This window comes from Saccostrea echinata, unplaced genomic scaffold, assembly GCF_033153115.1.
Source record: "Saccostrea echinata isolate AGI-Se365-2 ecotype Australia unplaced genomic scaffold, CSIRO_AGI_Sech_v1 ptg000047l, whole genome shotgun sequence".
Classification (NCBI taxonomy): Eukaryota; Metazoa; Mollusca; class Bivalvia; order Ostreida; family Ostreidae; genus Saccostrea; species Saccostrea echinata.
Genome location: NW_026889796.1, coordinates 12,763,839 through 12,777,487, shown reverse-complemented (window position 1 = coordinate 12,777,487; position 13,649 = coordinate 12,763,839). Strand labels below are relative to the sequence as shown.

The 13,649-nt window shown below is 32.5% G+C and overlaps 1 protein-coding gene across 1 annotated transcript; it reads right to left on the bottom strand.

Annotated features, from left to right (window-relative positions):
• Positions 1 to 1,584: 1,584 nt before the first annotated feature.
• On the bottom strand, positions 1,585 to 5,414 carry LOC133202491 (golgin subfamily A member 6-like protein 24). Its single transcript, XM_061338332.1, has 18 exons — positions 5,376 to 5,414; positions 5,120 to 5,191; positions 4,872 to 4,946; positions 4,515 to 4,610; positions 4,316 to 4,411; positions 4,124 to 4,219; positions 3,938 to 4,033; positions 3,752 to 3,847; positions 3,566 to 3,661; positions 3,380 to 3,475; positions 3,187 to 3,249; positions 2,783 to 2,878; positions 2,614 to 2,649; positions 2,361 to 2,429; positions 2,202 to 2,267; positions 1,992 to 2,102; positions 1,780 to 1,875; positions 1,585 to 1,653 (listed from the first exon to the last, which is right to left on the bottom strand). Exons 1-18 carry the CDS (start codon positions 5,412 to 5,414, stop codon positions 1,585 to 1,587), a joined length of 1,464 nt encoding a protein of 487 aa, XP_061194316.1.
• Positions 5,415 to 13,649: the final 8,235 nt, after the last annotated feature.

The following is a 13,649-nucleotide window of genomic DNA, read 5'->3' as shown; positions in this document are numbered from 1 at the left end:
ATTTAGCTGAGCCGAGAAAAGGGAGACCCCAAACTCTAAGGATGTAATGGCAAGGTACTGTGTGAATTTCCGACACGCAAGAACTGTCATGACTGCTGATGAGGAGAACGATCGACTGGTAAACACGCAGATTTATTTTTACCTGGTTTTTACCTGTTAAGGGCTATGTTGTTGACAGTGACGTTTAATGCAAAAGCAATTTATATTGCCTGCAGTGGTCGCCTGTATTCAAAAAAATATATTTGCACCATTATGGACATCCCATGTAATTGTAGCCTTCTCCCGAAAATATCAGATTTAAAAATATCGGAGAAGGCTACATTATTGCAGCTACTTCGATATATGATCATTAGAGCCCCACTCTCACTTCAGAACCCCTGGCCTGGGACCAAAATTTTCACAATTTAGGAAAAGGCACCTTTTCTCATCATTACTGTGCACCTAGTTTATCTGCTAAATGTACAGGGGAGAGAGGACTTTTTCACTATATGATCATTAGAGTCCCGCTCAATGATTACAAAAAATTCAAATTGTCTTGAAATATCTGATTAGAAGCCACTGGACTGGGTGTTTTTACTGTCAATTCATAAACAAGTTAATCAAAATTATTAATTTTATTTGTATATTAAACACAGAGAGATTGTTTCGATTCAAAAGTTTTCAAGATAATGCCTCAGAGGAAACAGCAATTCACTATTCTCTACCATCTGCTCATGCAATTGTTGGCAATTTCATAGTGGTTGTTACATGTAAAATCGGTACGATATACATAAAGAATTAAGATAACGATTTTCAAGATTGACACTAATGCTCTTTGTTTATTGCAAAGTATTTAAATATACATCTTTTCATCAGATTAAAATAATGGTGTCAGCCAAACCAGTCAAAAATCAGGAATACCAAAACATTAAGAATGAATGCATCATGAACAGGGCGCTGTTCAGGAACAGTGAATTTCCTCCCCAGGGTGCCTCCCTATTTTACAGCAGGGCAGCCCGGAAACGACCAGGGGTGAGCATCAATCAATAATTAGTGATAGGTGATATGACGAAACTCATAAAAGGAAAAAGTAAAGAATATTGATCGACCTAACAAAATCTACAAAAAGCACAAATTTGTGAACAGGGGGAAAAAAGGACCCTCGGGAATTCCAGAAATCTACGATTTTATGGATAGTCGGGTGAAAATTTTTTTTCCTTTTCGTGAACAGCCAACGGAGTGTAATTCTTAGAACTTCCTTTCCAAGTACGACTCTAAGATTTTGCCAAAATGTACAGAAATGACGAAAATTGAACGACAGAAATTTGGAAGGGGTGGGGGTGGGGATGGGTGGTGGATGTATGATGTACATCGTTAAGAGGTTACATGTACTACAGCAGTAAAAAATGTTTTGAGCCGAACTACTAGACAGCAATAAACTTTGATGAGGTCTTTTTTAGGTAAAAAAACAACAAGACAGAAGAAAATTTTCAATATCTTCTATTTCAATTACAAATATTAATATATTTTACAAAAAAAAAATTTAAGGTCGGACTCCAAAAATAATCCAAAATCATTAAGAGTCTCTCAGACTCATTTTCCATATCATTTCAGTCCCAAAAACTTTAAAACACGGGTTTTGATGTTTTTTCTTGTCTTGGTTGGGGAGGATTTCTGAAGAAGAAGAAAAAAAATGTGTAACACAAAAAATATTTGAAACTGTTTAAGAAATGTCAGTCAAATAAAGAGACGTTTTTAAACAGATTTTAATACTTTTATCAATGTCAAACAAAAAGATACCTTTTCTGAACATGTTCCATGAGCATGTTTATCTTCCAAATTTCCCATGCTTAATAAGGGGTTAGGAGTATACTTGGTTTGATTTAGCTTTTCACTCTGAAAGAAAATATATAGTCATGTTATTGTTAATATCCAATAAGAAAAATTTAAAGCATTTTTGAGTGTCATCTCTCTAAGGGGATGTAAAAAAAATTAAATAAAATGTTAATTACCTTTGAGCTGTCCTTGAAATAGTCTATATTGAAGAGGAAGAGTTTCCTGGGTACAAACAATACATTGTTATTCTCCTCATTAGCTTCCATTTCTCCCTCCATGCAGGAATTCTTTAATATGGTAATAATTGAAAGTTAATTTTCGAAGAAAAGCCGACAGCATATGAAAACTAATTCAAAAATTCATTTTAAACCATTCAGGCAGCTTACTTTTGATTTCTCCTGTACTTTTTGCTGGATTTGGTCTGTGTGTGATTTCATTTCGGAGCTTGTCTCCTAAAGAAAGTAAATAAGCTTTTGATTTAGCAGACAAATAGAAATAAAAAATTAAAATCTTAAAATATTTTAAAGAATAAATACCAAACTTACTCTTAATCTTTGCTCAAGTTGTTTTAGAAGCTTTTCTTCCGCCATTTGAATCACATAGTTGATGAACTCCTAAAAAAAAAAAAAATTAAGAACTGGTAAACGACATTGAAGTCATTTCAATTCGTTACGATAATTTTGTTATGGATCGCTGGAAATTTTCGAGTTCGTTGGGACGTACAATGGTGTGTTTTTACATCGAATATTGAATCTTTCAAAGCTAACTTCACATTTATAATAATAAGCTCAATCATACCTTAATGAGTCGATCTTTTTTCTTTTCCTCCACTCTCTGGGAAAAAAAGGTAAATTTAAATATTAATGTTAATATTTAAGTCAAACATATTAACATTCAAACAAAGCTAACATGCATCTGCGGATATCACATGTGAAATAACTTTAATGTACTTATAAAATGTACCTACCACAAGCTCCCTGTGGACTGCTTTCATCATTTCTAGTTTTCTGTATAAATCTGCTCGAATGTGGTTCATATAATTGGTCCTTTTGGTTACCGTTTCCTATTAATATGGAAGAAAAAATTGTATACAAGGATTTACAAGAGAAGTGGTATTTTGTTTGAAACATGTTTATTAATTGGACTTAAATAATCATTAATTATAAATCTAAATTATTAAGCTGATAATATCAATGCGTAGACAATTTATTAATTCGTTATTGATAGGCTATCAATCAAGGTGATATCACGTTTAGCTGAACACCAAATCGTTTTGACATTTTTGAAATATCTATAAGCAAGGATTAGCACTTCTTCAGGGAAAAAAAAATTTGAATCCATCATATCATTTTAATCAGTTGTTTTACTCACCATACATTCCTGCAGAACTTTCGTTATAACAGCACGAGCGGTTTTCTTTCTTTGACATTCGATCTGAAAATATACACACAAAAAAATAAAAGATAAGTCTTTTAGACGAAAGAATTGGTTTATGCAAGTATTAAAAGTACCTCATGAAGTCATATTGATAATTAAATGACACTAATTGGCGAGTAGTTCATACCTTAAGTTCTCCATGAACAACCTCCATTAGCTCCCTTTTTCGCATCATGTCGGCCTGTATTTTCTTCATCTTGCTTAACTTTCTGGCTGTAGTGTCCTAGAATAAGTATACATTGGCTACATTTAAGATAACTTGATTCTAACTCGCTGTTTACTAAATTAAGATTAAATAGTGAGTAATGCGTACTTTAAGTTCTCTGTGTACAGCATCCATTAGCTCCCTTTTTCGCATCATGTCGGCCTGTATTTTCTCCATCTTGCTTAATTTTATGGCTGTAGTGTCCTAGAATTAGTATTCATTGTTTACATTTAAAATAACTTGATTCTAACTCACTGTTTATTAAATCAAGATTAAGTGGTGAGTACTACGTACCTTAAGTTCTCTGTGTACAGCATCCATTAGCTCCCTTTTTCGCATCATGTCGGCCTGTATTTTCTCCATCTTACTTAACTTTCTGGCTATAGTGTCCTAGAATTAGTATACATTGGTTACATTTAAGATAACTTGGTTCTAACTCTCTGTTTATGAAATCAAGAGTAAATGGTGAGTACTACGTACCTTAAGTTCTCTGTGTACAGCATCCATTAGCTCCCTTTTTCGAATCATGTCGGCTTGTATTTTCTCCATCCCGCTTAACTTTCTAGCTGTGGTGTCCTGGAATACGTATACATTGGCTACATTTAAGATAACTTGATTAAAATTCACCAATCATTAAATCAACATTAATTGGTAAATACTACGTACCTTAATCTCTCTGTGTTCAGCCTCCATTTGATCTTTCTTCCTCATCATGTCGGACCATATTTTTTGCATCTCGTTTTTCTTTCTGGTTATGGTTTCCTAGGATAAGTATACGTTCAGTACATTTTAAAGTTCATGCTTCCATTTCATTGTTCATAAAATGTACAATGTCATGAATCAGTGAGTACTACATACCATCAGCTCTCTATGGATATCCTGCATTAACTCCTTTTTTCGCATCATGTCGGCCTGTACTTTCTCCATCTCGCTTGACTTTCTGGCTGTAGTGTCCTACAATAAGTATACATTGATTTCATATTGGTTACATTTTAGAAAATATGCTTCTTATTCACTGTTCCCTAAATTTACATTAATAAGCGATTACTATACGTACCTTTAGCTCTCTGTGGATAGCCTCCATTTTATCTGTCTTCCTTGCCATGTCAGACCGTATTTTGCGCATCTTCTTTGACTTTTTGTTAATAATGTCCTATGAAAAGAATACAAATAAATACTAAGTAAATCATAATCTTACATTACTTGCCTATAATTAACTACAATTTTGAACAGCTGATAATTTAGTTGATTCAAAGATCGGTTAGGCGAATTAAACTGGAATGGGGGTGGGGTGGTGGGTCCTTTATATCTCACTGCATCTTTTTCATATTTTTTATATTTATAAATTATACATAAATTCGATTCATTTATTTCATCCAGGGTTGAGATATTAGATAATTCCAATTTTACTTACAATCATTTCTTGGTGAACTTTCTTCATAAGGGCTTTCACAATCTTTTTTCTTTCTCTGTCTTCTAACTCCATTGCCTTACACAAATAATTAAATACAAAAATTAAACAAGGATTCTAGGAGCAATGATGCACATGAACAGCGCGTATTAATTTAATTATATTTCATAACAACATGCAATATACATGTATCATAAACAGTAAAGGCCACATAATGGTAAGAAACTATCACCAATAGATAATTTAATTACCTCCAATCTTTCTTGCCTCTCTACCTCCTCCGCCCAGTTATAACTGAACTTCAAAATCTCCAGTTTGGACTCCTGAAATAAGACAATTAATGATATCAGATAATTTAAGCACGAAACACTTTCAACATTTTTAGGTATTCACAAAATTGAAAAATTAATAAATAAAAAATTAGATGAATGACCAAAAATTTCCAGCAATCAATGTCTATACGCATATCAGTATCAAACGTAAACTAAAGCTTTGGTATACGCTTACCCCTTTGTCACTGAAATCCAGTATTTCACTGTAGTCCATCATAAATGCTTCTTAATTCTACAAAAGAAATAATAAAAATAGTGTTCACTAGGTTTTTATAACTGTAACTAAGAATTTTAATTCGTAAATTAACCAAATTATGTAAATTATTACATAGCGGCAATTCACATACTGACCTGCTTTCTGCTTAGTTCCTTTGTTTATGGTGATGATTGTGACGTCAACTAGACGTCAGATAGCTATGACGTCACAATCACAAAAGAGCAGACAACTTTTACGCATCCCATTCAGAAAAGTCCGCATGATATGCCCTGTCTCGTGAAAAAAATTCTTGTTAAAAAACTAAGTATTCAGTAAGCCAATTATGAGCGACTGATTTCTTCCTTTAAAAGTTATTAACTTACTTGATTAAAACATATTTCTTAATATAATTTTGTGTAAATTTCTTGAATCTGACTTGTTGCTGGAAAATTTTATTTAAAAAAATGTTACTCTCTGTGATGAGACCACGCCTTCGAGCGTGATAGAATGTAGCAACAGTCAACATTGATTGAGAAACCATGCCTTCCAGCATGATAGAACGTAGCAACGGTCCACATTAATTGACGACGGGTAATATTCCAAAAAAAAAAATAATAATAATAATAATAAAAATAAATAAACAAAATAATAATAATAATAATAAAAATAAAATACTGGCTGCACAGAATTTATGTGCTAACGGTTCATTAAATATAATTTACATTGCATATATAGTTGAGGGTAACAATAGACTTCATCACCCCTCGGAAACAGTTTTCAACTTCGGCTGCGCCTCCATTGATAACTTAAGGTTTTGTTCAATATTTGCCCTACATGTAACTATACAGGCAGTTTTTATATAATGTTCAGTAGTATGAATTTTAGGTAATATTACCATTTCATCAAGTGTTAGGTCTCCAAGCTGGTTTTAAGTCAACAAGATAATTCAGAGAATTTGTGTCCCTCACTTAAGGATCTAGGGGGTGGGGTCGGATCCCCCTAGATTTGCAGAATTATTAAATGTATATATATGTATACTGAAGCAAATAAAAAATGACAATATATGGATATATGGATTTGATTGCTATTATTCTTTAATATGTGCGCAGAAGATTCTTTTTATATAAAATATTTATCATACTGTAATAATGATTTCATAAGAAGTTTGCACACGCCAGACGTCGTAATTTCTTCATTTCATACGTTGATTAATGAATACTATCATTTAGTAAATCGACAAACAAACATTTCACAAAATTAAAAAAAAAAAAAAAATACGGGTTCGTCTGGGATTTGAAACCGGGACCTCTCATATGGTAAGAAATAATCACACCCACAGAACAACGAGGCGCTGTCTTGGGAAGCACATAAAATGCAAACACATATAATATTTATATTCACGTTCGATATTGTCAAACTTTTACACAACACATGGTGTCTAATTTAGCCTTTACTAAACAGTTCTAGTAGATGTAATTAGAATATAAAGTCCGTCGACAACCTGTATTATACGTAATAACTCTCCACATGCCCCTGTGCTAAAAATAGTGCCAATTAAGCGACTTTTAATATAATAAAAAAAAAGGTGGGACTCTTTGAGAGGGGCGAGAGAGGCCATAGGGAGTTATGGTATACAATTTCATAGCAAAATCTCAAATGTCAGAATTTAGGTATATGATATGCTTTGAATTCATTACTTGTACATGTGTTTCATAAGGTATTGTGTTTTCAAAAATTCTCAGAAAGGGGGGGGGGGATATGCTATAGAATCCTTAAGCCCCCCCCCCCTCTCCGTAAAGTCCCCGGATTTTAAGCTCCTGAATTTTAAGAGATTCTAAGAGTAAATATAGTCACCTTATAATTTACCTTCATAGCATATACTTTGTTAATTTAATAATTGTTAATTTTAGCATAAAAAATAGCATGCATAAAAAGATTTTCGAGTCGGAAAGACTTTGTTGTGCAAATGATAAAGTTATTATATGTACACTTTAAAAATCTTCGCTTGTTTTCACTACTTCTTATTGCTCTTATTTCCTTAAACAGCCTATTGAAGTATTGTATACCAAAAAAATTTAAGACATACAATTAATTATTGCCTTCGTCAGCCTCGGAAACTAATAAAAACTCTTTATTTATGCACATTTTAATATTATGAGAATTTTCCTCTTTATTCTTATCTTTAATTTATAAATTAGTAGGTCTGAATGCACATGTATTCATGTACCTGTAGTATCATGTACTCTTCGGAAATTGTCAAAGGGTGGGGTGCGTCCCTACATGTATGTTATGTCCCCTCTAAATCCGCCTGCATATGTATAATTTTTGATAAGCTTGTATAAATATCTTTTCTGAAAGAAACATATCGAAATTCCCTCTTAATTCCTTAATTTTCTGAATTCCTTAAATTTTGATAACGCTGTTTTCTCGAGTAACCTTTTTTTTTTTTATTCGGAAAACAAAGTTCCTAGTCAGAATAGTTCTAAAATTTACTGACAAAAACATTTAGGTGAATCGGAAAAAGTCTAAATTTACATTGGTTACGTCAAACGGTCAAACCGTGAATATTCAGCTGATATTTTCAGTTCTCTCAATAATAATATCATGACGTTTTCTAATGGGAAGAGAATTTTGGTAATGCAACCGGTACATTAAATTTAAAGGTGAGTATTGTTCCCAGAACTGTCGAAACCTGTCTAAATGATAATAATGATAAGATCGCTTTTTTATTGGAAATCTTCCAATCAGACCAATGTCGATAATTTTGAAACTCCGTCATGTGACTGCATTTCAAAATGTATTTTTATGAGTTTCAAAATACATGTACTGTGCATTTAAATTTGATTCAAAGAATTAGTTTTCTCCACTTGTAGCCAGAATGTCTTTGCATAAAGTTGATAAACTTCATTAATTAATTCAAGTTAATCTCTTATATAGGCCTATATTCTTTCGTTTTCCTAGAATTTAGAAGAATCTACCAGTCATGCATAAATTGATGAAGGTACCACCTTTAGACAGACGTGGTAAGGCTAAGACCATTCACGTGTTTTGTCTGATAATTTTGACTTTCCTCCATGCTGAGGGGATAATTGCAATATCCACAAGTATATGGTTGATTGCAAGACTAAAAGGCACATCCTGTGAAGTTTTTGACCAGTTTGTGGCTGCCAGTGTATTCTGGATGGTGTCTGGAGTTTTGTGTATTTTAGTCAGTATTCCAGGTGTCTTAATGACATTCAGACATAGACAGTATCTTCGTCCTCCTTACTTTATTGGAGGTTTCATTATCATAATCATTCTGGAAATTACAGTCGCAGTAGTGGCAACGCTGGACAGCAAAAACTTGTCAAATAAATTCCAAGGTCAACTTTCAGAATCTCTTTTAAATTCGAAAAATCAGGAGTGCTGGAAAAATATACAAGTTGAGTTTGAGTGCTGTGGAGCTACAAGCTACCAGAACTGGATTTCGAACACCAAACAGAATATTTCAGCTGCAACTACTACATGGGGACTTGCTTCGTGTCGGTGCACAGAGGATATAACCAATTGTATCAATGTTGATAATTTTGTCACTATTAATCTTACCTCCTCTTTTGTTTGGCCAACATCTTGTTATCAGAAACTGTTCTCTCATGTGAACCTGCAATGTAACTTTTTACGAATTTTTTGTCCTCTTGTTGCAGTTTCTCAGTTTTTTGCCTGTACATTTCTTGGATATGTTTTTAAAAAGTTAATGCTTAATAATGCAGTTCAAATAGTTCAGAAAAAATATGCCGTTCAATTTTCTTCTCAGGCCACTCTTTGTGACAACTCTAAGACAGATAGGAACTGTTCTCGGAATAGAGACAGTGTACATATGTGAGTACCCTTATTTTAAATATTAAAAAAAAATTCAAGAGCTACAATGTAGCTTATATTACATGTATAAGCAGATTGCTGAGTATTAGAGGGCTTTGTTCTTAAAAACTGTGTTCAGCAATGCTTTCCTCCAGGAAAGATTTAATTGTTAAACTGATATTCAGTCACAATGTTGACTCTGTTGTTTATGAGCCTTGTGTTTGTTTGAATACCGGTATATAATATCTTACCTCAGTAAACCTAGCATGAAGTGTTCAATACATTTTATATTTAAGTTGTTGTTCATGATAAGATTTTGTGAATGAAAGTAAATACATGTAACAGCTAAGGTTTGCATTTAAAATCATATGGAAAGCTTGTACATTGTACAGGTATGTACATGTATTGATCATGATGGATTTGATATTACATGTATTACATGTATTGATACATATGAAATGCTTTGATATGATAAACAATGCAATCTTTTGACCATATATTAAAGTTAATGTGTAATGATGGTCAGATTTAGTCCCATACACATGCATATATAAAGTAAGTCATATGCCGTAAATCACAAAATATTTGCAACACCTTATTTTCGTGTTACATGTACATACATCGATAGATACATGTATATTTAAAAGGGAAAATTTTCGAGATTTCTGGTTTAATTCTTCTTTATACTCTTTAATAAAACTACATGTATTATTATTACATGTATATGCAAAAATTAAATTTTCGTGATCAAACTGCCCCAAGTATTTACATGAAAATAAAATTCTCCTGAATAAAAAGTGATTTGTGGTACATGTATTTTAAAAATATCTTCATCTGAATATCACCTATTATTAATTTTTTTTCTTTTTCTCATACACTTGATTAATGTTTGTCTATAGACAATACACTTAATTAATGTTTTTCTATAGACATTGTATACATGTGTGGGGATAGGTTTCAACGTTGTCTGCAAACTTTTCTATTCACACATTTAAATTGATATTATATTATGATATATTTGAAGATTATTCATGTGATACATGAAATCAGTTTAAGTGCCTATCACCAAATAAACTTTTCAGCTAATGTATGGATTGGAATCTATTTATGTATTGTGTTTACTGCTAAAAAACAAAATCAATATTTTTAGAGAAATGTAAAGTAGCAATGCACATGTTTAAAATTGTTGTACACCATAGTGGGTTTGGTTGCTTTATTTTTAAGTGATCATTTGATTTGATCATTTGATATGTTTAAATATTTGGAGCCAAAGAACATTTTTATGTACAGTAATGTGTTTACATATACCTGTCTTGATACCCATCCTTTGCCTAATGACTTCATATACCTGAATATTGTTGAAAGAATTTAAATGTTAATGAATACATATGTTCATTCAATTGTTCAGTGTCATTTTTTCTTGGTAAATATGACAGAATTTGAATTAACTGTTACTGTTACTTAAGTAAATTTGTTTGTTCAATGAATTTTTAAATTTTAGCAAGATGTCTCTAAATTTCATTTTGCAACTTGAAAAATATACCTTTATTATGTGATTTCTCTTTGTCATAAACAAATTATTTTTTTTATTAGTAATGACTTGTTTAAAATTTCTAGTGCATTGTTTTAATGGTGCAAAATGATTTCAATATATGTATAGTTATAATGTTAATAATTTTAATGATTTTATTTTTTTTTCTTTGTTAGAAATGTTTGAAATTGAAATAAATCGTTGATTTTTGCAATGTTTTAGTTTGTTTACTTGTGTTTTATCTTCGGGTTAATAAGGGCCATTGATTGTCTGTAATTTGGGGGCATTGATTTGGGGGGGAAGACAGAGTTCCCAATTCAAACAAAATAGTACTTTTTTCAACTGAATATGTTATTGCAAAACAGAAATAAATTGGAAACAAAACATCTAAAACCCAAAATATGATGAGTTTTAATGTAGACAATCTCAATTCTTTCAATATTCACAAAAATGTCGCTGATTTCCCCAATTTTAATGGCCCTGGCCCAAGTAACAAAAATAGTGTGAACAGATCCCCACTAGGTTTGTGAACTTTCAGAGATGGGTGGGTTGTCCATGTGGGTGTATTATAGTTTGGCATGTATGAATATTAACAACGTATGCTGCCTTTCAGTTTACATTTATATTTATGAACCCACGGTTCATATCTGAGGTGGATGCCTGGATGAGGCATAAATTTAGGGAAATCTTATTCTGACACCCTCCCTTGATCTACAACCTCAACTTGAAAGTAAGAGACTTTGGAAGTGCAGAACTCATTCGACGTGCATTACGTCTCTGAGTCTCAAATTCAGAGAAAAAATCAAATTCATAGAATTGTGATCCACCACTTTCGGGGTCTTATTGGTTGCAATGCAATGACCTATGGTATATTTGAGGTACATGTATTTTGTACGTCCCCATATATACATGTACATAATTGCGTACTTATGTTCTGGTGCAAAAGTTACAGCCAATTGCAAGGTTAAAGTTTTTGAAAGTCAAACTAGGAGGTCTAGGTCATGAGTTCAAAACTCATAGTATATTCGGAGTGGTCTTTTAACAGGTAATGCCCAAGTGAAAAATATGAAAGTCCGGTCTCTTCTGATTCAAACGTTACAAGGTTCAAATTTTTTGTAAAATAAGTCAAACTTCAAGGTCATGAGTCCAAAAATAATAATTCATTTGGAAAGCTCTTGCCACAGGTAATACATCTGTTAAATATGAAATCGCTATCTTTTTCTCATTCACTTTTAATACAGACAAATTTAATGATATGTCCCACGCTTTCGCGAAAGAGGCTTACAAAAAACATTTTCAGTGTTTTCTAGTGAATGTAAGATAAATTTTATTTTCTTCCAGTTTGACCTAGCCCCCCCCCTCTCTCTCTCTCTCTCTCTGGACGCGCGCTCGGTAGCCTAAATGTAGTACAGTGTACACTGCATTGTAAAGAAGCACATACATGTATTATTCATATGCTGTTTTACGAACACACATGGCATTTTAGAATTAAAATTATACATGTACAAATATTCTACGACATGAAAAATTGTTAACAGATTATAAATGTTACACTTAAGACACAGAATTTTGAAGAGTTCTTTCAATGCATGCATATCAACTCTGTATTTCAAAAATTAAATCAAATCCAGTTAAGTTCATTATTGATAGAAACTCATACAAAATTAAAAAAAATAATGTCTGTATCACAGGTATGAACTGTAAAATATTTTAATCAGAAGAGGTTATTTTTGCTTTTTAGAGCCCCTAAAATGATGTAATGAATTTCGACTTGAATTCGATGATTTTTTCTTTCAGACAAATGATTCTGTTTTCATAATTTTATAATATTCAGACACGTATATACTTAGTCTATAGGATAAAAAGTCGCGGATCTCCGCCGGTTATGTTGTAGTCAACTTAATATGCTGAATGACCGATGATTTCTACCCCAGTCAGCTACATAATAGCTCTGTGTCCCTCCTGCTCCATTGTGAAGATGCCTCTCCTCACCCGTTGCATGGGAGAAAAAATCCACCCAATGCGTTACAGATTTCATTAAATACATGTAAATCTAGGTGCTGGTTCCAACTTTATTTTATGTACAATTTTTATGTACGATATAGTTTTAAAGATATACTATAGTATGCAATTACATTTCATAGAGGAAAGTACAAAGTTCACGCCTGTTCATCAGTTCATAGGCGCTCCCCATACGCACTCCCCAGCTTAATTGTTAAAAAAATAAATATATATCTACTATACTGTAAGATATGTATTTTTTTAACAGTTAAGCTGGGGAGTGCCTATGGCGCTCCCCATTTAATTCGTGAATGCCCCCCCCCCCGGACAAAATGGTACGTGTAAGTCCATATATATAAGTCATCTTCGCTAGCCAAGGGTGACGATCCGCTCCTCTCCTCTTTTCACTGTTCGCTATGCTAACGCATAGCTCATGGCTTGGTCAATCGAGTGATTTTTATTGACTTTATTGATAAAATTGCCAACTCCTGTGGTTAAACTTCAAGTATAAAGACTTTACGAAATTAGATGGGTAGCGCCTATTCATACGCACCAAGACCATCTTTCAAAATCTGATGATGAATTTAAGGAGAAGGAGCACCCTTGCACCAAAACATTTTGCAGGAAAACAAAAAAAAATAAATAAATAAATAAGTATTAAAATCACATTGATATACAATTATATATACATGCACCATGTTTACCACACAATCTACCAGAGAAATAAATACATGTTATTGCATATGTCTAACATCATGAACATGTCATTTATCAGTTATGTCTCGGAAGTATGCTAAATATTGTAAATGCGTGTATTTTTTTTAATTATTATGAAGACTTTTTATTGTACACAACAAAGAAAAAAAAATCAGCTGTTTTTGGGA

Coding starts and splice junctions, on each gene's coding strand:
- LOC133202491 (XM_061338332.1), bottom strand. CDS start 5,414: ATGGACTACAGTGAAATACTGGATTTCAGTGACAAAGGG. Junction 4,611..4,871: donor AAGTTCACCAAGAAATGATT/GTAAGTAAAATT, acceptor TTCTTTTCATAG/GACATTATTAACAAAAAGTC. Junction 2,879..3,186: donor AAGTTCTGCAGGAATGTATG/GTGAGTAAAACA, acceptor CCATATTAATAG/GAAACGGTAACCAAAAGGAC.